The 23,093-nt window shown below is 35.0% G+C and overlaps 2 protein-coding genes across 3 annotated transcripts; both read left to right on the top strand.

Moving 5' to 3' along the window:
• The first annotated feature begins 16 nt into the window (after positions 1-16).
• Positions 17-15,541, top strand: LOC136347666 (putative sodium-coupled neutral amino acid transporter 11). Of its 2 annotated transcripts, none has more exons than XM_066297872.1 (9): positions 17-659; positions 2,367-2,417; positions 2,478-2,559; positions 4,334-4,543; positions 5,729-5,981; positions 6,051-6,121; positions 6,176-6,337; positions 6,961-7,217; positions 7,773-15,541. In XM_066297872.1, exons 1-9 carry the CDS (start codon positions 579-581, stop codon positions 8,043-8,045), a joined length of 1,440 nt encoding a protein of 479 aa, XP_066153969.1. In that variant the 5' UTR covers positions 17-578; the 3' UTR covers positions 8,046-15,541. The 2 variants fall into 2 exon arrangements, with proteins under 2 accessions (XP_066153969.1, XP_066153968.1); XM_066297871.1 differs by having other exon boundaries at positions 2,367-2,423.
• Positions 15,542-16,793: 1,252 nt separating this feature from the next.
• Positions 16,794-22,578, top strand: Trx2 (Thioredoxin 2). Its single transcript, XM_066297878.1, has 3 exons — positions 16,794-16,951; positions 19,663-19,806; positions 21,953-22,578. The coding sequence occupies exons 1-3, from the start codon at positions 16,928-16,930 to the stop codon at positions 22,100-22,102; spliced, it is 318 nt and encodes a 105-aa protein (XP_066153975.1). The 5' UTR covers positions 16,794-16,927; the 3' UTR covers positions 22,103-22,578.
• Positions 22,579-23,093: the final 515 nt, after the last annotated feature.

Here is a 23,093-nt window from a genome sequence, read left to right as displayed (position 1 = left end):
GTACTTACCTGCTTAAGCGAGAACGTGTAAATTCTATTGCTCAGACCATTGTTTCGCTTCGGTTATATGTAGATTTCAGGAATAGTTGTGAGATGTATTTGGAAGTTTTACAAGAAACTCTTCGTCCAATCCTCGTATTTACTAATTTATATTTACTATCTTACGCTCCATGTATGTATCTGCAGAATCCTCATCTGGACGCATGTCTCTAAAGAAATCAATAATTATCCTGTGGAGTAATCTTGCTCCATTCATAAAAGAGATTGCCCTAAATGTGAGGCTTATCTCCTCGTTAAGTAGAATTACATAATCACCTTTCCCTTCCAATCAACCACTTTGAGTTATCCTAAAATCTACTGAGACACCCGAATTCCTTTTTCCTCTTGCACACAGAGTACGAAAATATTTCTAGAAAGTGATCGGTTTTTATAGAATTTACAGGTCATATTTTTCTGGCAATACTAAATCATTAGGAAGTGCTATAACATAGTTCCTGACGTGGGGTTAAGTCGGGAAAGGAACAACTGCACGGATTTCATCAGCAACGGCCTAAGGAAACTTTATACTCTCTTGCCAATATGATTTCAAGTAAGGCAAACGAGAATAGTTGTATTCTCGACAACAACCGAAGCAAGTACCAGCAATTTTCTGAAGATAGGGTAAGTAAAGTCTCGTTGTCCATTTAAGTTTTTGCAAGATAGGGCTCCGCTTCGCGCTTCGACATTTGTTTTAATGGGTGTACGAACCACATAGCTTACCAATATGATAAAAACGAGAGGTGACGCGACTCACTGAATGTTACGTTTCAATGATGCGCTACTTCCTTCAGTCGGTGAGTAATAAGTCCGCAGGAGAAGAACCGATTGATTTCATCAAATCGACCACCTGTTACTAAAATTTTAAAACGATCCTTTCTTGGGGTGCAAATTTTGGAAATGCGTTGCAGTCATGTTCAGGTCAGGCTGGGGTTCTTGGAATTTATTCTTCAATTAAAAAGGAACATCACTTACCTCTAATGCAGCCTTCAATTTAATCAAAAGCTGCATCGCAGCACATTCAAGCTTATAATATCATACACAAATTGCACAGAAATCAGTTTATTTATTCACAAAAGGTGTTTCTGGACGCAGAACGCGTATTTTACCTCCCGGGATGTAACGAAAAACCCATATAAATTTATATCAAAAGGCGCTCCGTTTTTGACATACAGGGTGTTGAACATTGGCTCCTGAAGATGATTTTTTTTTTAATATATTCGAAACGTTTCGAAATAAGTTAATGGAAATTCGTACTTTATTGTAAATTTTTGCGCTCTATTTGTATCGATACAAAAAAGTGATCACATTTTTCCAGGGGCGGGTAATACAAGGATATCGGCAATTTGATCAGGAAAATATTCGATTTGAAAATGTTTGTAAAAGAACGGTAATTTTGCTGAAAGCCGAAATTTCCAACGGTTTGTTAGAAAATTGATATTTAGCAAATGTTGTTTTTGCTCAAATAAACGTTAGATTTAAAACTCAGTTGAAAATGAAAGAAAAAATTCACGTTTCCCCATGAGGATTTCGAGCTGATATTTTTCCGCCATTGGTAACTTTTGATCTTATCGGACGTCCACGTTTTAAACAATTTTTCGCGTCTTCGAAAATTTAAATTTTTTTAAGGATTTTGGAAACAGCCCCTTAGCCAATTTTCAAAGTCTATCTCGCAACCACGACAAGATATTTTCGTAAATCGTCAGAAAAGCAGTTTTTGTTTGCCACAGCACGTATGAAATTCGTCACACTATCAAGCAACTGATAGGCCCCCATAGATAACAAAATTACACATTATCCCATACTTTTGTCCAGCAATAAAATTGGCTTTAATAATAAAATGCTTAAAAACAACACTCCTAAGGCAATATCTCAAGATAAATTCAACCACATTTACCATACGTTATCTATAAACTTTGAGGACAAAAACATAAACGATCAACAAAAAATCACTTTCTCCAACATTATTCCATAGATTAGTCCGCAATTGTAACTACATTTTCTACGTGGGGTAAATGGGCGGCTCTTTTCGAAACAACCATACAAATGGACAGAAGGTATAAAGGAAATATAAATACAGAGTATCAACTAAACTCACCCCACACAAAAATTGCTTGTTTTTATTCTACAGGGTGTCAAAGCAATTTTTGTATTGTATAAATTGGAAAACGGGGTTGTTGATTTACAGAGCTGAGATTGCCTCTAAGGGGATTGTTGAATACGACGACCTCAATTAAAACATCTGTTTCGAGCTTGCCGGTATTTGCGCTAATTTTTCTGGGACCCTGTACATAATTTACCTGCCGCCACACTTATTTCTCTTACTTATAGGGAAGCAGCATTGACTCTCATGAAAATGCATTTGACGATATGAAACAATTGGTAACGGTAAGCCATTAATACGCTTTGCATAAGATTTTTCACAGTTTTGAATATCTCTAGGATGAAGATAAAGAAAACAAGTCTTCTTTACATTACGCCAGCTTCAACTTCATTAACTCCATAATTGGAAGCGGAGTAATAGGTGACTAAATATACTATAAAGCTCTGTTTTATACCTTAATCTTAAACTTCACCTACGGTTAAAACGGAGTTTGACATATAAACTATGGAATATGTGTCAAAGCTGAGAGTTAAAGGTGCAAGTCTAAAACTAGGGTACAAGGTTCGCCCGAAAGTATAGGCCCACCCTTAATGTTTTTGTTTAAAAATAACAAAGAGAGCTTTTACCAAACATAATTTATTCGAAGGGTTTTGAAAAAAACGAATATACACAAATAATTAACGAATTTTGCGTACTTTTATAATTTATCGTTTTTACAACGGCCAAATGGAAAATTCATATCCCAAAACAGGAGAAGGAATAAATTTTTGCTCAAAAAATACTTTCACAATCGTATGGTTTTCCCTTTTCCATGTATGACGTTAATATTCCGTCTTTCACACTTTCTATTTGCTCTTGGAAAATTTCAGAGTGAGTGCCATACCACTCCTCAGAAATACCTGCGAGATATACTCTAATGGACAAATCTATTTTTTATTTTTAGTTGCAAATCGCCAGTTACCTACCAAGAATGTTTCTTATATTTACATGTTAATAATTTCCAGACTCAGTTTGATTCCAAAAAATTCGTTCAGAATCACTAAAGTTTCTCTACTTTCGTCCAATAGTGTATATCCTCATGAATTCTCCATTGGGTTTAGATCTGGACTGTTCGCGGGCCACTGCTCTGATATCGACGTTGCGGTTGCAGAACCATTGTTTTTTTTTGTTGCACGAGCTATGTGAATTGGAGCAATAACCCGCTGGAAAACGTAATTGGATCATGCCAAAAACCACGTCACCAATGGGCGAAAAGTTGTCTTTAAATTTGGCACTGAGCAAAAAATTGTTTTCTTTTCTGAAGTCGTACTCGTATTAATCTCAACCATCTAGTCGGTGAATTTTTTTTTAATCTAAAAATTTATTTTTTTAATCCAAAAATTTATTTTTTTAATCCAAAAATTTATTTTTTTTAATCCAAAAATTTATTTTTTTGATCCAAAAATTTATTTTCTTGATCCAAAAATTTATTTTTTTAATCCAAAAATTTATTTTTTTAATCCAAAAATTTATTTTTTTAATCTAAAAATAGCTGTAAGTCACTCGTGGGGCCAAGACATGACTCGTTATGCAAAAGCCGCCCTCGCCTAAATTGATCGCATACCAGTGATGACTTATTTTCCTGGACGACTTTTCTTAAAATTCTTCTTTCATTTTACTTCGACTATTTCCCGGGACACCCGTTTTCTTTCTTTTGGTAATTTTCACAAGCTCTGTTAATGAGATTACGAATCGATGTTTATTTACAGCAATTCTTCTTTTAGACCGGTTAAATCCACGAAAAAAAAAGGTTTTATTTGTTTCTTTTCTTTAGAAGTGAACAAATTTCTACGAGGTGCTACGAGCTAATAAAATTATGAAGTGGAACGGGTACAATTGAAAACGGTACTGAATTAGAACAATAAGAACTAAACAAGTATGCACAAAAAGAAGATTAAAGAGGGAAAACACTAAGTAGTCTTGATTATTGAAGGAGTTAATATTTTTTTCCATTAATTTGCACCCATGAGGAAAATGGAATAAACAAACAGTATGGGACTTAGTTTCAACGAATTCATGTTACAAAGATAAATATATTAAACTTGTACACTGGTTTTAATATTACGTGATTTTTAATACTTCATGGGGGGCCCTAAACTTTCAGGACGTCCCTTATGATTGGGCCTAAATGGTTGGTTCACCCCTTTTTTCCTAGGGATTCCTTATGCGCTCCACGAAGCTGGTTTTGGCTTTGGTCTCCTTCTCCTGGCCTTTGTTGCCTACGTGACTGACTACTCCCTTATTTTAATGGTCAAAGCTGGCCACATAAGCGGTCGGTTCTCCTATCAGGGAATAATGGAGGCAGCCTTTGGAAAAGCAGGTTATATTTTTCTCGGGATTTTACAGTTCTTTTATCCCTTTATAGGTAAACAGGTACTATAAGGCGCTTGTGAAAAGTATTGCGACACACCTGTTACTTTCATAAACGCGATATTTAAAAAAAAAACGCTCGAACACGTATAATTTTATTTAAAAAACGCGTTTAATGCTTTATTTTAAATATTGAAACTTTTCTCCCCCTATCCAGCTACCCCCACTGACTGATTATTTTTAAATGATTTTTAAACGAAAAGGTGCCCATTGTAGTGTGTTAAAGGAAAGGTAGTTCAATAAGCGATACAGCGGCATATGCGGAACTAAAATTTGATCTACAGTTTCTTAAAAAAAAAATTGAACAAGGCCTATATCCCAAAAGGATTAAAAGTTTTAATCTTTGCTTTCTACATAGACAATCCATTGCTTGGATGTGTGTAATAGCCAGCAGTCCGTCGGGGACAATGTACACAACGCATCATACTCGCACTTGTTACGAAACGAAATAGTTCGATCAGTCGTCGCAATTTTTCCTGGAGAAAATTGGGAATGAGTAACCAATGACTCTTGGTTCCAACAAAATGGCGCGCCACCTCATTATGCAGCCGATGTGAGGGAATATCTTGAGGAGATTCTCCCTAAGAGATGATTTCATTGAAGAAGCGCAATAGACTGGCCGCCGCGATCTCCAGATCTTAGGCCCTTCGATTTTTTTCGGGGTCACTTAGAAGATTCCGTTTAAAAAAATTGACCGCAAAATTTAGTGGATTTACGTCTTAGAGTTGAAACTGAATTGAAATTAATGACAGAAGCAACACTGGAGAATTGCATAAAAGAGTTCGAGGAACGGTCGAGCCATTCCGAAATTCTTGCTGGAGTCCAATCTGGGCAATTCATGTGGGAATTTTGATTTTGTTTTACGTAATCGTGAGTCACTTTATTTTGTATTTAATAATTTTATTTCTTAAGGAAACCGCAGATCAAATTTTAGTTCCGATTACACCAATGGGCACCGCCCCGTTGGAAAATGGAACGTTAGTAGGGGCAGCTGGATGGGGGTGAAGAATTCGAACGTCGAAAATTGCGCATTGAACGCCCTTTTTTTAATAAAATTATAACGTGTTTATGCGTTTTAAAATAATATCAGCTTTATGAACGTTATAAACGTGTTGCAATGCATTTTACGAGCGCTGTATACATGATGAGCCATTATTTTCATTTTACGAGAGACTTTCAGCTATGGTTTCTTACAACGTGGTCGTGGGAGACACGGTAACCAAAGTGATAGTACGATTGACTGATATAGGACCAGATAATATTTTTGCCAAAAGAGAAATTATAGTTTTGATAGCGACGATATTAATCACTGTGCCCCTTTGTCTATACAGAGATATAGCCAAGTTAGCGAAAATTTCGTTCTTCAGTTTGGTCTGCATTGCGTTCATCCTTTTTTCCATTATGCTACGCATTGGAAAGTTGAGTGAAATAGTGTAAGTAAGAGCAGATTTTCTCACGCGGATGGTGAACCGATAACGTTTTTTCCTTATAAATTTTTGTAGACCTGACCATCCGCATTCATGGAGGTTTTTCAACAGTGATATCATTCCTGCAATAGGAATTATGGCCTTCGGTGCGTTGGCACGGGGAATATTCACCCTGATCATTAATCCAAAGTCTGTTTCAGCTTTCATGTGTCATCATAACACTTTCTTGATCTACAGTTCCATGGCAGACGCATCGCAGAAAAAATGGGAAACTGTCACCCATGCTTCCATACTGACTAGCTTGATAGTAGCTTGCATATTTGGAATAGCTGGATATTCAACGTTTAAAGCTTATTCGCAAGGCAAGTGGACGCCCCTTTAGTAGAAGAATAAATCTGAGACTCCCGAATTCGTCAAAATGATCAGTGATCAAAGAAATTACCATAATCCGTGCCGTCGTTACGTTACCTTCAGCTTTGCAGAGAGTTTGAAACTACTCTTACTTCCAGCCGTGCGATAAGTAACATTTACGTGGCCAGTACTTTGTCACACCCCGCGTGGTGAATAGCCATGGCGTGCGGTAACGTTACTTCATGGCGTGCCATTTTATATTTCAAATTGACGTGCTGACTCTATTAGTTTCAATGACTCAATATATTTCACGAAATTGATGTTGTCGTGGAAAAAGTATCGTTCCGAAATGGGCGGCACAAATTCAAGGAGATATTCCTTCCTCGCGTCAAGACAAGAAAAAAAAATTGATGATAAAGATGTGAAGGTAAGAAATTTGTAGGCAGAGGTGTACTCATGCTATTTTACCTTCGCTCTACTCTCCATTCTTTTAGCTCTTTCGTCTACGTCATCATATCGTGTGATAACGAGACACCGTCTTACCACCTTCTTCTCGCTAGTTTATAAACTTCTCATGTATCTTATGAAGGTCCACACCCATTCTATCATAGTGGTTGTTCCTTGATCCTTTCAGGTGATTTGCTGGAAAACTACTGCTGGGACGACGACCTCATGAACATGAGCAGGTTGTTATTCAGCATTCAAATTCTGCTGACTTACCCCATCGAATGCTTCGTGACACGCGAAGTGGTGGAAAACTCCATTCTAGGCAAAGATCCAGATGTGCCCATATCCGAAAGGGTGCATTACGGTTTGACCATATCCATTATTCTGACTACATATTTGATTTCCATGGCCACCGATTGTCTTGGTGTAGTGTTGGAACTGAATGTAAGTGTTTAGGTGTTATGGTTTTACATCCTTTCCGGTTAGCACGGGTAGTACCCACATTAATAGTGGAGAAGTCTTGCTAATGTTTTGATAGAAATACATAGCAGTTGAAGAGTTCGGCCCGTTACTTCAGGGGCGTGCTGTTCGCATTAATGTAAGAAAATTTTAATTGCTTTTCAGAGAGGTTTTTTGACCCTGGAATTGAAAAATGGTAATAAGAATAATCATTGGCGTAACGTATTTTGATACTTATTTTTTAATACAATTTTTTTGTAATTTAATCTTTTGGACATGATTTTTTTAAGCTAATTTTTCTGGAAAACGGCTAATCTGAGAAAGAGAACCTTTTCATCGTAAAAAGGTTACTTTTCACGATTGCAATCGTTTCGTGTCGTAATTTCTCTTTACCGACGCCCTTTAAATGATCATAACTTTTTTAAGGAATAATCTAAAATTAAACAAAAAATTCATCTAACATTAACGTGAAGAATGCGCCTCTGAAATTGCGGCCCGCACTTTCAAATTACCCCGTATAGTTGCAGCGAAATCTTACAGGGTGTTTTGGCGGCCGTTCCTTTAGCCTACGTTTTACCAGCCATGTGTTATTTACGTCTGGAAGAGGGATCGATGCTTGATCGAAACAAAATTCCCGCATTAGGAGTTGCAGTTTTTGGGCTTGTAGTCGCCGTTTTAGGTGTCATCTTCCTCTTCATGGATTTGGAGAAGGTCAACCAATGCAGCCATGGACACGTCATGTCGTATTGCATTGAGAAAAACTCCACCATCGATGAAATTGTTTTGAACAGCAGCAAAGTACATCGCCATTAGATAAGTTATAGGTAACACTATGTCCGGCCAAATAGACGCTGGTCTCCCTCGCAGGCAACAAAGCGAAAATATGTCGTTTCAGAGTGCGAAAAATTGTCCAAAAAGGTAAAAAATTTAAAATTCAAATTTCCATGCAGGTTCTGACTCTGTTTGAACTGATGAAATTGGTCATTAATCGTCGTGCTACAAATTGCTGTAATTGCTTTGACTGAATATGCAGATTTGGACATTCGATTTGCTTCCAAAACGTGGCGTTCATGGAAAAATTTAAGGTAAATAACTCTGGTATCGACAGAAATTGAAGTAATAAGTAACATTGTTTCCCACAAGGCAACAATCAATAACATTATATCTGCCGCGCCAACCAACCTTCACATTCCATAATACAGGGCTTGTAAAAAGTATCGCAACACTTATAATTTTTACAGCTAAAATTGGGTCCGCAGTTTTCTTAAAAATTAAAATGACCAAATACAAAATAAAGTAACTTACTGTTACGTAAAAGAAAATTTAAATTCCCCCAAAAAATTCTCAAATTGGACTCCAGTAAAAATTAAAATAAACTCGTCGTTCCTCGAACTCTTTATGCAATCATCCAGTGTTGTTTTTGTTATTAATTCTAACTCCGTGTAAACTCTAAGACGTAAAATCGTCTAGTATTTTCGGTCGATTTTTACAAACGAGACCTTCCAAGTGACCCAAAAAAAAAATCGAACGGCGTAAAATCTGAAGGTCGCGGCGGCCATTCTATTACGCGTCCTTCATCAATCCCTCTCCTAGGGAGAATCTCATCGAGGCACTCTCACAGCGATACCACAATGCCGTTGGTGCACCATCTAAAAAATTGTTTACACTGAAAACGATCTGGAATGTCTACAGTGGCTCACAGTCAAAATGATGTAGCTAATTTTTACTGATGATTTCGTTTTAATTTTTTTTTAATTAGAAACATTAATTTCTGTTTTATTACATTATTTTATTTTTAATTAATGTAAGATTAACTAGTCATATAAAGAATTGTTCGAACTTGTGCGGTGTCGCTGCAAACGTAATTTAATTAAAAAATGATGATCACAATCAAAAAATGATGAATAAAGAAAAATATTCATGAACATAATTTCTGTTACGAACTAATATCGAGTAGCTCCACCTTTTGCTTCAATTACTTCTTTCAAACGATTAGAAGCTGATTCAACTAATTTCTTTAAAAAATCTCTGATCTAGTTTGGCCCATTCTTCTGATAGAGCTCTCTAAAAGTCATGTTTGTTGGAAATATGGTGTTTTCTAACTTCTGCGTCGAGTTTATTCCAGACATTTTCAATTGCATTCAAGTCTGGTGATTAGGCAGGAGTTTTTATAACTGATGAAGTAACCATTCCTTAGGGTCATTGTCTTGATAGAATTTAAGATGACCACTTAACTCAAATTTTTCGGCACTAACTTCAAGATTTGTTTTCAATATATCTAAATACATAAATCTGTCCATATTTCCTTCGATGATATGTAAGTTCGCGACTCCAGAGGCAGCTACACATCCCCAAACCACCACGTTCCCTCCTTCGTGCTTTACGGTGTTTTTTAAATGTTGAGGTAATAACTCTTCATTTGATTTTCTCCAAACATTTATTCTTCCGTCACTGCCAAACGAGTTATATTTACTTTCGTCAGTAAAAATGAGAGTTTTCCAAAATTCTAAGTCCCGTTTTAAATACTTTCCAGCAAACAATAACCTCGACTTCTTATTCTTCGGGCTAATGCATGGCTTTTCCCTAGCAATTCTGCCATGAAGACCTTTGGCAAGTGAACATCTTCGTGTTGTTCCAACACATATTTTCTTATTTAGGTATTTCTCCACCAAATCAGTCAATTTTGGTGCACTTAGTTTGGGGTTTTCTCTCATCTTTCTATAAATCCATCGCTCATCGTGTTGATTGAAAAATTTTCGGCTGCTTTTACGAGGTTTTCTGATAATGTGACCCTCCTTTTTATATCGTTCTATTATGTGTTGAACTGTCGAAGAACTCAAATTAAGAATTTCCGCAATTTTTCTTTGACTTGTGCCTTTTTGAAAGTTGAAAATTGCTGCCTCTCTTATCTCGATGGATGTGTAGCAATCCATTGCACTTTTAACATACATATGCAAACTGCTACAGAATATAAATTGAACTAAATACAACTTGCTACAAACGAGAAACATTAGAATGTTATTAGTAAACATATTTTTTACCTGTATTCCCTTCATTCATGCATCTTTTTTATTGTGACGTGCTATTATGAGAAAATGTATTTTAAAAATTTTATTTTAGTATAATATATCATTATTTCGCATCCCAGGGAATAGTTTTTATGTAGCTTTTATTTGCTATTAGACTTATATTATAAAAAATAAATTATCATAGCAAAATTGGAAAATTCAGGCGCGCACCATTTTGACTGTGCGCCACTGTACGTGCTATTGCCGTTTATTCAATCTCTTTTAACGCAAACTAAGGATGGATCTTCAGGACGAAAGTGTTTAGTCTTTTTACGATACAGACTTTGTCCTATTTTTTTTGAGAAAATTCAGATCCAATTTTAGTTCCGAACATTCGGTTGTGTTCCTTATTGAATTGCCTTTCGTTCAATACATTACAGTGGGCGCCTTTCCATTAAAAGTAAAGTGTTAATGAGGATAGCTGCACAGGGGTGCAAAATTTGAATGTCGAAAACACTGCATTGAACACCTTTTTTAAAACAAAATTACACGTGTTTAAGCACTTTTTTTTGTTTTTTTAGATTCGGTTTATTAAAATTGTAAACATGTTGCAATACTTTCGACGAATGCTGTATACTTACGGCATTTTCCCTTTTTATCCGTAAACTCAACAGTTGTGATACTCTTTAGCTCCTTTCAACTTACCTACAGCTACAACGACACCGCTACATGATTTCGTTGTAATTTAGCCATAATTCTTTAAATAATTTCTGTGTGCTACAGAAAGTGTAACAATCAAAATACGGAGCTTAAAAGTGATCGATAAACATAGAAAGAGATACAAATTAATATATTAAAGTTCTATAAAAGTTGTAAATATTACATAATTCATAATGTATTAATAGTGATAAAATGATATTGCTATTGAGTCGATGCCGAACAATAATTGTGATTCTTCTTATAAAATACATCTACAGCACGTGTACCAACTAGTTAATGTATGGTACATACGTAATAGTTAATTTTTAAAGGTTCAAAACATGATATAAATATATGGATATGTGAGTTGGGTAGGTCTTTGGAGCTTAAAATGGACGCGTAGGGTGACCCAGCAATTAGGGATCGAGCTTTAAGCACGACTTCTACGGAGATGAAAATTGCAGTTTGCTATGTAGGTCAAATCTCGAAAATATTCCCTTAAAGAAATACAGTGCGTTAAAGTTTTCGCAGAAAAACTATAAATTTATTAATTTCCCATAAACCGCTTCATATATTTTATTACAATTTCGTAGGTACTAATCACATCAAAAAACTACTTATTTTTAGAAGTAAAAAATTATATTTGATATCAGTAGCGTGTATGCGGACACTATCTCGAATATATTTATAGAAATACATCCGGCACTGGTTTTTATCGAAACAAAAATTACATTTGCGTTTCCATTTCCATTAATTTTCCAATAAAAAAAGGTAACAATTTTTATTGACATCACATCATTTTTGATTTAAAAAAATCAAAATCGTCTTAATGCATTAGCACTTTTTTAAATTGTTATCTTAAAGACAATGTTGCGGCTACTTTCGTTTTATTAATAAAATCCCTTTGATTGTGGCAACTTGTTAATGTTTGTTTTATTAATTTTTTCATTTGCTTTATGCCTAAAAAATTGCAATAAAATACAGCAAGTGGTTTATCAACGATTGATAAATTTGTAATTTTTATCTAAAACTTTATACTATATTTCTATTACAAAACATTTTTGGGATGTAGCCCCATACAGCAAATAGCGATTATTTCTCTACGTAGAAGCCGTGGTTAAAGTTTGACCCCTAACATCGGAACACCCCGTATGTCTTAAATATTCTATTTGTACATATGCCGTCTAACTAAATTGTCTAAATATTGTAGACCTTAGAAGGTAAGGGCGGATTAAGTTCTTATGTGCATCCTATGTATTTAAGAACGTAAACACGATTTACAGTGCTACCAAAAAACGAACATCAGCTACGCAACGCATACCAACTTTCAGATCTTAAACATTTTGAATTTTTCATGTTTTTTATTCGTCCTAATTTTCTTTTAATAAACAATTTCGTTTAAAGGTTGCGCAGGGAAGGAAATAATTATCACTTCACGCCCTGATGATGTCATCACATTCAAGTAAAATTCCATAAATACGGCTGTGCTCGATGATTTTTTTTCAATTGCTTGAAATTTATTTTTTGGCGACCTTTCGCGATTTTGTGATAAACAACGAATTAACTAACTCAAATGCAATTAAATCAAAGGTCGGAGCATCTCGATTAAAAAGCTGCATGTTCGATTTCCCAAATTTCCAATAGAAATAAAATTTAGTTGGTTAGTTAAGAATTAATATTTTATTAACTGCTTTTTTAGCAAGAATAACTTATTAAAAAATACATTAAGACTTCCATAAATAAATATAAGCAGCCATATACTTATTTATGATAATTGACGAAAAATGTGCATTACCCATGCCACCTAATGATTCTCATGAATAGGAAGTCTCAGAATCTCTTCAGCTTTCATATTAATTTTGATATTGTAGAACCGAAAAACCATACTTGCCTTTTGTATGAATTATATGAACACTTTGGAAACTATTATGCAATTATATGCTTATTAGACATACGGAGTGATTCGCAAATACGGGTCGCCACTTCAGGGGCGTACTCTACACGTTAATATAACGTAAGACTTTAAATGCCACATTTCTTTTTCGAAATGATTTCTCAAGAAAGGTAGAAGGACTTAAAGGTACGACCAGCAAAGTGGTTTCTCGATCCTCATTGGTGAACGGGAAGTTAGAAACTGTTTAAATTTGGTGGGTGGCCATTTAATTGAATTTACAATATTTTAACAAGAAAATTTTTAAACAATTAGCTGCGTGTCGTTTTGAAAGCTCATTTCTTTAAAAAGCTTTTTTAGTCAAGGACACAGGACAGGAAAAGATCGTATTCGTAAAAAACACTGTTTTTTTTCAATAAAAAGGCAGTCTTCATCAAATTCGCTCACACTTACCATTCTCCAGAAAAATGGGTTTTGAAAATTCACACTCAACAATGTTATATTCTAAAAACCTTTTACAAAAAATATTGAAGGGTACTCCCCCAGAACATCACACTACTGAATATTTATAAACGATTTTTTTGCAAAGTTATTCCAGATCCAATTTTATGGTTTCCTACCAAATATCAACACTTTGTAGGTTCCCGTTCACCAATTAGGGTCAAAACCCACTTTATCGGCCTTTCTTCGAACAATCATAACTTTTTAAGAAAAAATTTAGGAAAAAAATGTATTTAAAATTTTATCTTATATTAATACGTATATGGGCCCCTGAAATGGTGGCCCGTACTTCTGAATCACCCCGTATTATGGTAAGCTTTTCCTGCCATGGAATAAATAACACAGATATTGAAAATTGAAAATTCTATTTCACTAGATTATATGTATGTAGCTCATTATATTTAATTAGTCCAGTATAACCATAAGCTTTGTAGATAAATAACTTATTGTAAGGGCGTTACTGGGTTTGTGATACAAACAGAGAGCTTGTGATATTAAGCAAAGGCCACTTATATGTAATTAAAAATTTGTGATCTTGATTAACTTTAGTTCACTCGTGGTCGTAAGAAATTGATAACTTTATAAACTATAGATATTTATTAACTTAATAAGTTCTAAGTAGTGCACCCTAACTATTGCCAGTATCGGGGGTAATAACGGTCTGTGACCAAACAGGCACATGCTTTTGCTACTTATTCCTATAGTTCTACAAACCGATAATAATTTTCTGATTAGTCCCAGCCACTCGGAAACTGTGGAATAAAGAAAAAGCTCACACTCAGGTCGTAGCTTTTGGGACTTTTTGTTAACTTTCGAAGCAACTCCTGAGAAAATTTACCTTGCGGAGACTTGGTCCTTATGTCCAGCCCTTCCAACTCGTATGAATTTATTTGTGATTTCATAACAAAAATTAATTATGGAGATGTACATGAGGCTCATGCAGGTAAATTTTAAAGTTAGTGGCAACCTACAGGGCACCTCGAAAACGCGGAAGGGCATAAAGTGATTTTTTTTTTTTTTAAGGGGCCACCCGCATTTTCAGTAAACGTCACGTCATGAACTCCTTTCTTGAGCCTCTGTTAGTTCCTAGATTTTTGTTACTCTGGGATGCAGTAACCCGAAGCTAAGACGTCTTAAAAGAAATTTTAGGCACTTGCAGTGCATGATAAAAAAATATATCGCAATTAGCTTAAGTTTCCTTTAATAACTGATGATTTCGTTAACATTTAAGGGGAATATGACATTAGTTTATTCCAAAATGAAGAAAACCGAACTTTATTTCATCTAACATTATAAAAAAACACTATTCTGTTTGAAAAAATTGAAATTTATAAGGTGAAAATTACAGTTTCTATTGTGAACACCCGCTATGTATTTTTGGCTAAATGAGTATTCGCGTCTGCTAAGGGGACCTTACACGAGAATCTATCCTAAAATTGTCAAAATCTAACTTCGATATTAATTTTTTTTGTCACGCGCTGTAAATGGCTCAAACTTCTTTCAAAAACGTCTTAGCTTCGAGTTACTGCATTCCAGAGGAGAAAAATCTAGAAGCTAACGTGGAATCATGAGAAAATTCTATAACGTAGCAAAAATTTAAGTGGTCCCGTTTAAAAAAATTGCACTCGATGACACCTTGCTTTTTTGGGACGCCCTGTAGGGGGATCGCTAATTTTAAAATTCACCCTTATTAGCTTTGTACACATCCCCATAATTGATTTTTTTATTAAATTGCGAGTAAACTCATGGAAGTCCGAGGGGCTGTTAAATAGACATCCTGTATATTTGTTTATTGCGGCTGCATAAGAAACAAATAAGAATACTTTCCACTATATAAAAGATAATTCAGTACATATAATCTATAATCCGAGTTTAATGGGAACTTCCAAGTCAGGGGAAAGTTGTTTTTGTTCTGCTCCAATACGTAATGGAAATTAAATTATGTGAAGTAGGGAACTACACATTTTCAAGAAATCCATAAAATAGTGTTATTGTTAGTGTTTTATTGTTGTCGGAATGAATGTCTTCTGCATAGCAGTTTTTAAATCTCTCAATCTTGTGAAAGCACCCCTATTTCGCGCACCGTTCTCTTCAATACAAATAGAATTACTGTTCTACAGCATAAGGTTCAGAGAGTAAAGGGTATGAAAATAGTGACTTGCATTAAATTCTAATTGTGAGAATTTACCAATAAATTTATTTAGAGTAAACAGTCTTTTGCCCTACATATAGAATAAATTCAACCAAAGTTCACCCAAGGAAAATTCTTCAAGACCTGGGGAATTTTCCTATCTTACAGCTCTTCTATCACCTCTCTTTTCATCAAGGTGGAGATTCTTCACACTTGTCATACGAGAAAACCCCCGGAAAGAGAGTTAACTTGCCTGATTTCGTTTTACATCAGTCTCTATTTCTACTGATTTCTAACAAATCTACCTTCGAACTGCTCTCCATCAGCAGAAAATTCCCTTAAGAGGGTTATGAGAATAAAGATCATTCTTTTTATTCGTTGTTCCCCCAGGAGCCTCGTGCTCTTCGGGAAATCCAGACTTACCATCCAGGTCAGGACGAATGCGTGTTTGGTTGGATATTCCCGGAAGAAGTCAGAATGTTGTCGTTTCTCGTCCATGAATATCAACCTCGCGTAATCGATCATTTTTTCCATGTATGCACCGACGCAGTTCGGTCCAAAATGAAGTACATAATTCTTAAGTAGAATATAAACCCTAATTTCATTTAAATAATTCAAAAATTATCCTACATGGATAAAAAAGAAAATGATTTTAATTTTTTTACTTAGAAACGATGAGTTGGAAGAAACAATTTCAAGGCACCATTTCTCCAGCATTAAACGAAGTATTCAAGGATAATTTTTATTTTCAAGAAAGCCTCTAGCATATCACTTTTTCTGAAAAAATATTCTCTAACACAGGGGTAAGCAAGCTATTGGAAAAGCTAAAAAGTACTTTTGTCCATTAAAGTCTATGCGTCGTCTATTGTTGTCAATACCTACAAAAGTTCTTAGGTTAAAAATCTCTACCCCTTTTTGAAGAAATTAGTATTTTTAATCTTTTTTAGTTTTCCAAGTTAAATTTGAGCCCCCTGCGTCTGCTAAACAAACCCCTATTAGACATTGGTTTATCTAGCAAACTGACATTATATTGGAGGTTCAATGCGCTATTAAAGTCTTGCGGGTTAAAGTGAAACGTTCCGTGTGTCCATACTTTAACAGAGCAACATTTCGTAACAAGCCGGCAACATTGTATGAAAATCCGAGTCCCAATGGCACTATTTTTTTATGTGCTATTTATAACGTGGCGTCACGCTTCTCGATTGGGCCAAACAATAGCTGGATCGTCGATCTCTTACATTGTTGGTGCCTAATAGAAAAGGACACAGAGATATTTTCCGCTCAGTTCAGATTAGTTAACTGAAACTGAATAGAAATAGAGTGTCACGTTTGTCATCGTGTCTCGTGTCAGTCAAGTCAAGTGGTTTTTGCATTTAATCAGAAAAATTACTCCTCTGCATTCCGCATTTTTGAAAGGTTTCGTCTACGTGTTTTAGCCGAATTTAAGCTTAAATAGTGCTATAAAATGGTCACCCACATTAAGGACAAGGTAATTTTTGAACAACTGTAATATTATTTCGAAAATATTCTCCCAAAGAAAGCCCCATTTGTGTAACACAGCAATACAACGTTACTACGGAAGATGTGATAACCTGATGTATAACACAATTCCTCATTTTAAAATAGAATATCGATAATTAAGTATTTGCCTAACGCTCAGTATTCAAAAATATTTAACATTTCGGCAACCAGCAAACTAATTTAATTATTTATTAAATAGTTATTTATTTTACGAGACCAATAAGAAGTAAATTGCTGTCCCAACCAAGCAATTTAGCAAACTACATCGTTTTTTTTTCAATTAGGACCGATCAAAACATCTTTTTATAAGATATTTAAAGTTTTTTAGGTATTCGAAACTATTGTTCCTATTACTTAGGTAAAAAAAGTTTTTATAGATGTTTGCCTACTTTCTATTTGTAGTAATTTTAAAACGTTTGTACTTTTGGCCTTCTGGCTTTGGTATGTAAAGTAACGTTTTCATCTAGTTTGGGCCCACTAAAAGGTCACTTTTTCTCTGAGGAAAATATCATTTTCTGCTAGTCATATCTAATGCACTCATTCCCAATAACAAGGTCAGATTAACAGATAAATAGAACATTACGCTATCTGCAAAAAAACAATTCCATTATTTTCCCATTTCTCTATATTGCTAGTACACTCTGAATAAAACCCAAACCCTCTTGCTTCCAATAAAGCGTATTAGTATGACTCAGTATATCACCCTTCATCTTAAGATTGCATAACATAAAATTGTGCATAAAAATTGCATAGAAAATTAAAAATACATGATTTTCTCTCATATGTTATCTATACACTATGCACTGTATGAGCAATTATAAATTTTTGCACTTATATTTCTCTTCAGAGATGTTATGAGTTGGTTAATTAAAAAAAACTGGATACCTGATTGAGAGGGTCAAGTGTCTAGAGTTGTTGGATTATGATTTATTCATCCCCTACAAATCTAATTATTTGAAAAATAGATAATTTTGTATGCTAAAAAGGTTATTTTTTCTCCACCACACATGAATCAACAGACATTTATTTCAAGATTAAAGTTGTGAGATTATCTGCAATAATTATTAAGAATCTTTATGTCTTAAAAATGTTTATAAAGATGAAACTGCCAATTTCTTGAGAAAACCTCAATTAATCTTAGTCTTGCAAAAGTATTATTGCCTTTATATCATGGTCTGTGTCAGTTATTACATACTTATTCCAAATTGCATAGTATGCACCATTCACTCGGATCAACATTAGTATGCATTTCAATTGAAAATGTTGTCACATACTCTGTGTAGAGTGGCACATGCTGGTAAGATTGGTGGCGCAGCAGATACGCAGGAGACATAAAATATACAACATGAGATATGCAGTAAATACTGCTTGGTTACAGAATGACACAAATCAATTGAATCTAAATTGCACACCAACAACTTATGCAAATATTGCTGTGATACGTGATGAAGTCGGGTAACTACCTTAAAACCCCCACCCAGACTTGCTGAGTCCAATTTTTCTTTGTGATATTACCTTTAAGTTAATTTTGAACAGTCCGGTTCAGGCTTTCCCTGAAATGAACAATTTAAACTAGCCATAAAAATATGCAAGTCCCTATTTCATATTTCATAAAATATCAAAAAAAGACCCCCTGCCGTCGACGATTGATTACATATTGACGACCCCATGCTATGGTTTTGTTATGAGCGTCCAGCTCGATCACTTAAAATTTGATGGTTAAATAAGCTTAATGTTTTCGTGACTTTAAAAAGTCAGTAACCTATTCTTCATCAATCACGTAAGTAATGCACTCCATGTCATTTCCCTAACGAATAATTACTTAACCCGCTGTGCTGTGTATAATTGATTTTTTTGTCAGTACCAGGTTAATTTCCAAATTCTTCGTGTTCCCAAGTAATTAGGATATACATTGTTTTTTTTTTTTTTGGTTTAAATTCGACAGTCTCCTATACGGGGGAAAACACTTGATACAAAGCTCAATACTACTTACATGTATGTATATAGGGAGAGTTCTCGTTGATGCTCACCACTACATGACTCTTAATACATAGTCAAGCTAGAAGTGTTAGTCTGTTAAACGGACAAGTATCTGCAGTTTCCACTTTTATGTTTTTTTTTTTTTTTAATACTTGATATCGACAAACAACCCAATTTCGTCGATATCTTATACTTTCTTAATGTGGGGGCCTTGTCCAAGAGGACTAGCTCAGCTTAAACCGCTCTGAAAGGGTTTCTTGATCGTCGGTACGAGCTCAATCTAAGTTTAAATGCGATTTGCCATCTCAAATTCTTGACCAGTATTTGTGACTTAACGCACAAAATATTTAGTCATGGTCAGTCATGAATTCGGAACGTTTCGAACCTATTTGAAAATGATGACATGCTTTACGTGCAAGCATCCCTTCTTAGTCCCGTTAAATATTAAGCTTAACGGCTGAATGACGAAGCAAAAACAATGAAGTGAATTAACAAACAATTCCCTTTCACTTCAAATAGATTGTTTAAATGCTTTGCGCACGAGAGATTTATCAAACGTTCTTGAACAAGATATATATGACTCTCATGATGTGAACAGTTAATGCAAAGGTTACGTTTCTTCATATTTATAGTATAAATTTTATTTGAAATCACATATGAGCATGAAATATAAATAATCCCTGAGTCATCATTTTTCAGGATGATTTGCAATCAAAACTCTCTGATGCTGGAAACCAGTTGGTCGTCATCGATTTCTTTGCTACCTGGTGCGGGCCTTGCAAAATAATCGGACCGAAACTAGATGAGCTGGCTAAGGAATATCCCGATATTCACATTCTAAAGGTAAAAATGACTCTGAAACGTGAATTATTCTGAAGGTTTCCGGAAAATATTAGCAAACTTGTATAAAGAATTTCCGTGACTCATGCCCAGTTTAATGAAATCATTTTTATATATAGAGGTATACTGTCGTATCACCTTATTCGTCATGTGCTATTCGGTGGCTGCATTGATTTGTTAACTAATTCTGATTGAAGGTTTTGGATACACCACGAATTCATAAATTTTGCTATCAGTGGCTACATGCAGTGGCTCGCATTAATATTCGGACACTGTGGTACTTTTGGAAGTTTTAGGTTTTTTGCTAACTCATTCTCAACTAACATTATTTCCTGCGAAATCTTTGGTTACAACAACGTTCCTGCTATATGTCAGAAAATCGTTTGAACGGGGGTATTCCACCCTCCTTCATTACCATTATGCACAAGTCTTAGCAGTACTTCTTTACTTCCCTAAGATCGGGGGGTCGAATGCTCCCCCACACAATGTATCCGAGTAACGCTGGGTGCGCCCGTTCTTTTCGTTTCACGGCTAATGAAAATGATAAATTGATGGCACGATCGTGCCAGATCTCAGTAGGACAGTATTGTGCAATAGCATTAAGTGGGAAATAATTTACTATTCACTTTTTGATAATGGTGCATGCTTGGTTTACAGGTTTCATTGCGGATTTTCTTAGGTCTCATAGTACCTTTTGAAGTTATTACCAGTTGCGATCTACGTTTCTCGCATCATTGCTCAAGGTCGCTTCTACCTTGATTATCAAAAATGGTGATTTGTATCAGTGAACCGGTGCTCGTCGAGGAGAACTTTTGAAAACCAAAGCAGAATTTAGAGCGTACAGTCAAAGGCATGCTTAGATTTAGGTTCGGCGATCGCTTAGGAAATATAGGTTTGCAATAATTTTAAATATACCTCTGCTCGTTCCTCATTTACTCATGCGGTTTCTTCCAAATGTGAGGAAATTTTAATTAGCCGAGACAAATTTTGAGCCAAGACAAATTCCTCAAGCAATGGAATATTCCAGGAATAAAAATACGACTGTTTAAAAATGAATAATGTAGGTTTTTTTTTTTAAGGAAAAACGGCTTCTTAATTCAGGTTAGTCCTGGTTCATAGTTGATATTTAAAATTACAGAGATCATATTTCCTGTTTAAAATGTTCAGGATCATATCAGTGGAGGCGCCGCTGATAATGTCAAAAACACGGGTTTTCCCTTAAAAGGTGTGCCTTTACACCTATTTCACGCTCCCAAATTTACATAAAAATATTCCATGCCGCAGCGGACCTATTAGGAAAAAGTGAAATCAAAGAAGTTTAACACCCAGTATTTCAGATAGGAAACGTAAACGGACCCGTGCTCATTTAAACTTTTTTTTCTTAAAACCACCCGCAGTTTCAAGTTTTACGGAATTGTAAACGTTCCGAATTAACCTAAAATCAATCTTGTCACAACAAAAATCCATTTCGAAACTTGCATCGTAATATGTGGGGAGTTCCGTAATGAAGACGGTATACAAACATTACCGAAATCGACTTATAGTAGGAACATGTGTTGGTTATCGCGTATGGAGGTATTATTTATTACAACGATTATTACTGCTGTAGCCTGAAGTATTAATAATATTTGGAATGCTCTGGAATCTCGAGTATTACGTGAAGTACCCACTTAATGCTCTATTTACTTTATATAACCATGATGAACTTGCTTGTCCAATAATGGCTGATCATTGCGATAATTATATGAAATTTACGACCGGTCGTTAGACTAAAAACGGGCATAATGTTATCATACGCGATTTTTATGATAACCGCTATTCCCTAAGGGAGACGTTTTCGAATCGGCCTACTGATGGAATGAACCACATAAAAATACTGCAATTATTTATTTTTTTTATTTGTTAATTTCGAATTACAAGTAAAACGAACGTTTCTCTTGAAAACTCCTTCTCTTGCAATTATTTTTACGCCATTACATGCAAAGTTTAACAAGGATTTCTTTTGTACAAGGTTAACCTGTGCACTTGGGGCGTTAGATTAGGAGGGCGCGTCGATCCATAAAGCATTTCGTTTTTCACTTCATCTTTATCCCTATATACGAAAAGTACTATTTCGTAGATGTAAACTTATTACTGTTTTTCTTTTCAGGTTGACGTAGATGAATGCGAAGAAATCGCCATGGATTACAACATTTCGTCCATGCCCACGTTCGTATTTATTAAGAACAAGAGCGTCGTTTTAACCTTTTCGGGCGCCAATTACGAGAAGTTGAAGAACAGCATTTTGGAAAATAAGTAAATTCCTAACACTCGATGTCCGTTACTCATTTTATTGTCACATGTTCCCCGGTTCGCCGATAGTACCATTTTTGTTTTTGTGGCAGGTACGTTGTTTTGGGTTTGCACACCAACGGAGCGCAAAAATTGCACTATCTGCCAACCCGGAACATACTACCACTTGTTTTGCTAATAGATGTATGTAATTTTTGTTAATTTTTCCATGTAAAGCCATGAGAATAGTCAAATATTTCCTTTCAAGTATTTCACGTGTAATTGTAAATTATTAGGGTTTTGCATTCGTTTAATTTATATATTCAATATTTAAGACAACTTAAATAAACCGAATAAAGGGAATTTAATTGGTGACAGTAAGTAGTGCCTACAAATTATCGTATTTTTTACACTGGTTTTAAACGTGTTACAACTGCTTGGAAATAATATTCACGTACAGATGTTATTGGATTAAAAGTAATATAATAAAATTTTGAATTTGAATTATCATTTTGCTGCGTGTTATCATTTAATTCTCTAGTGGATGGATTAAGTGACACTCGACACCTCTATTTATATTTTTTATATGCGCACCTTGTTAAGTTTTTGAACATTGAACATTGTTAAATAAATATTAACGTGACGATGAAAATTGAATTTAAAAAAAGAAGAAAATTATATATAAATATAGAAAGCATAGTGATCCTACCAATAGCTTAATAATTACTAAGCTACTCTTTTTAACATCAAGCTAATTTTCATAGGAATCAGGAATGACTAGTCTCAGTTCAAATAACACGTAAGCTGCTGTTATTTGTACGCACGTGGATACCGACGGAAGTCACTAATGGGGTATTTTGATAACTGACGTCACATTGCTGAACGAAACTTCCAGTAGACGATTGTGGCCGGTAACCAATCGTCATCCAAATACATTTTTGGGAAATTTAAATCCTCTAACGAAAGAATTCCGCGAATCACCTTGTATACACCTTGCACATGCGTTCTGCATTGTTTTG

This window comes from Euwallacea fornicatus, chromosome 29, assembly GCF_040115645.1.
Source record: "Euwallacea fornicatus isolate EFF26 chromosome 29, ASM4011564v1, whole genome shotgun sequence".
Taxonomy (NCBI): domain Eukaryota; kingdom Metazoa; phylum Arthropoda; class Insecta; order Coleoptera; family Curculionidae; genus Euwallacea; species Euwallacea fornicatus.
Note: the sequence above shows the minus strand (reverse complement) of the source record. Positions and strands in the feature narration are given on the sequence as shown.

Coding starts and splice junctions, on each gene's coding strand:
- Trx2 (XM_066297878.1), top strand. CDS start 16,928: ATGGTCACCCACATTAAGGACAAG. Junction 16,952..19,662: donor TCACCCACATTAAGGACAAG/GTAATTTTTGAA, acceptor ATCATTTTTCAG/GATGATTTGCAATCAAAACT. Junction 19,807..21,952: donor CCGATATTCACATTCTAAAG/GTAAAAATGACT, acceptor TTTTCTTTTCAG/GTTGACGTAGATGAATGCGA.
- LOC136347666 (XM_066297871.1), top strand. CDS start 579: ATGATTTCAAGTAAGGCAAACGAGAATAGTTGTATTCTCGACAACAAC. Junction 2,560..4,333: donor AATTGGAAGCGGAGTAATAG/GTGACTAAATAT, acceptor CTTTTTTCCTAG/GGATTCCTTATGCGCTCCAC. Junction 4,544..5,728: donor GTTCTTTTATCCCTTTATAG/GTAAACAGGTAC, acceptor AGAGACTTTCAG/CTATGGTTTCTTACAACGTG.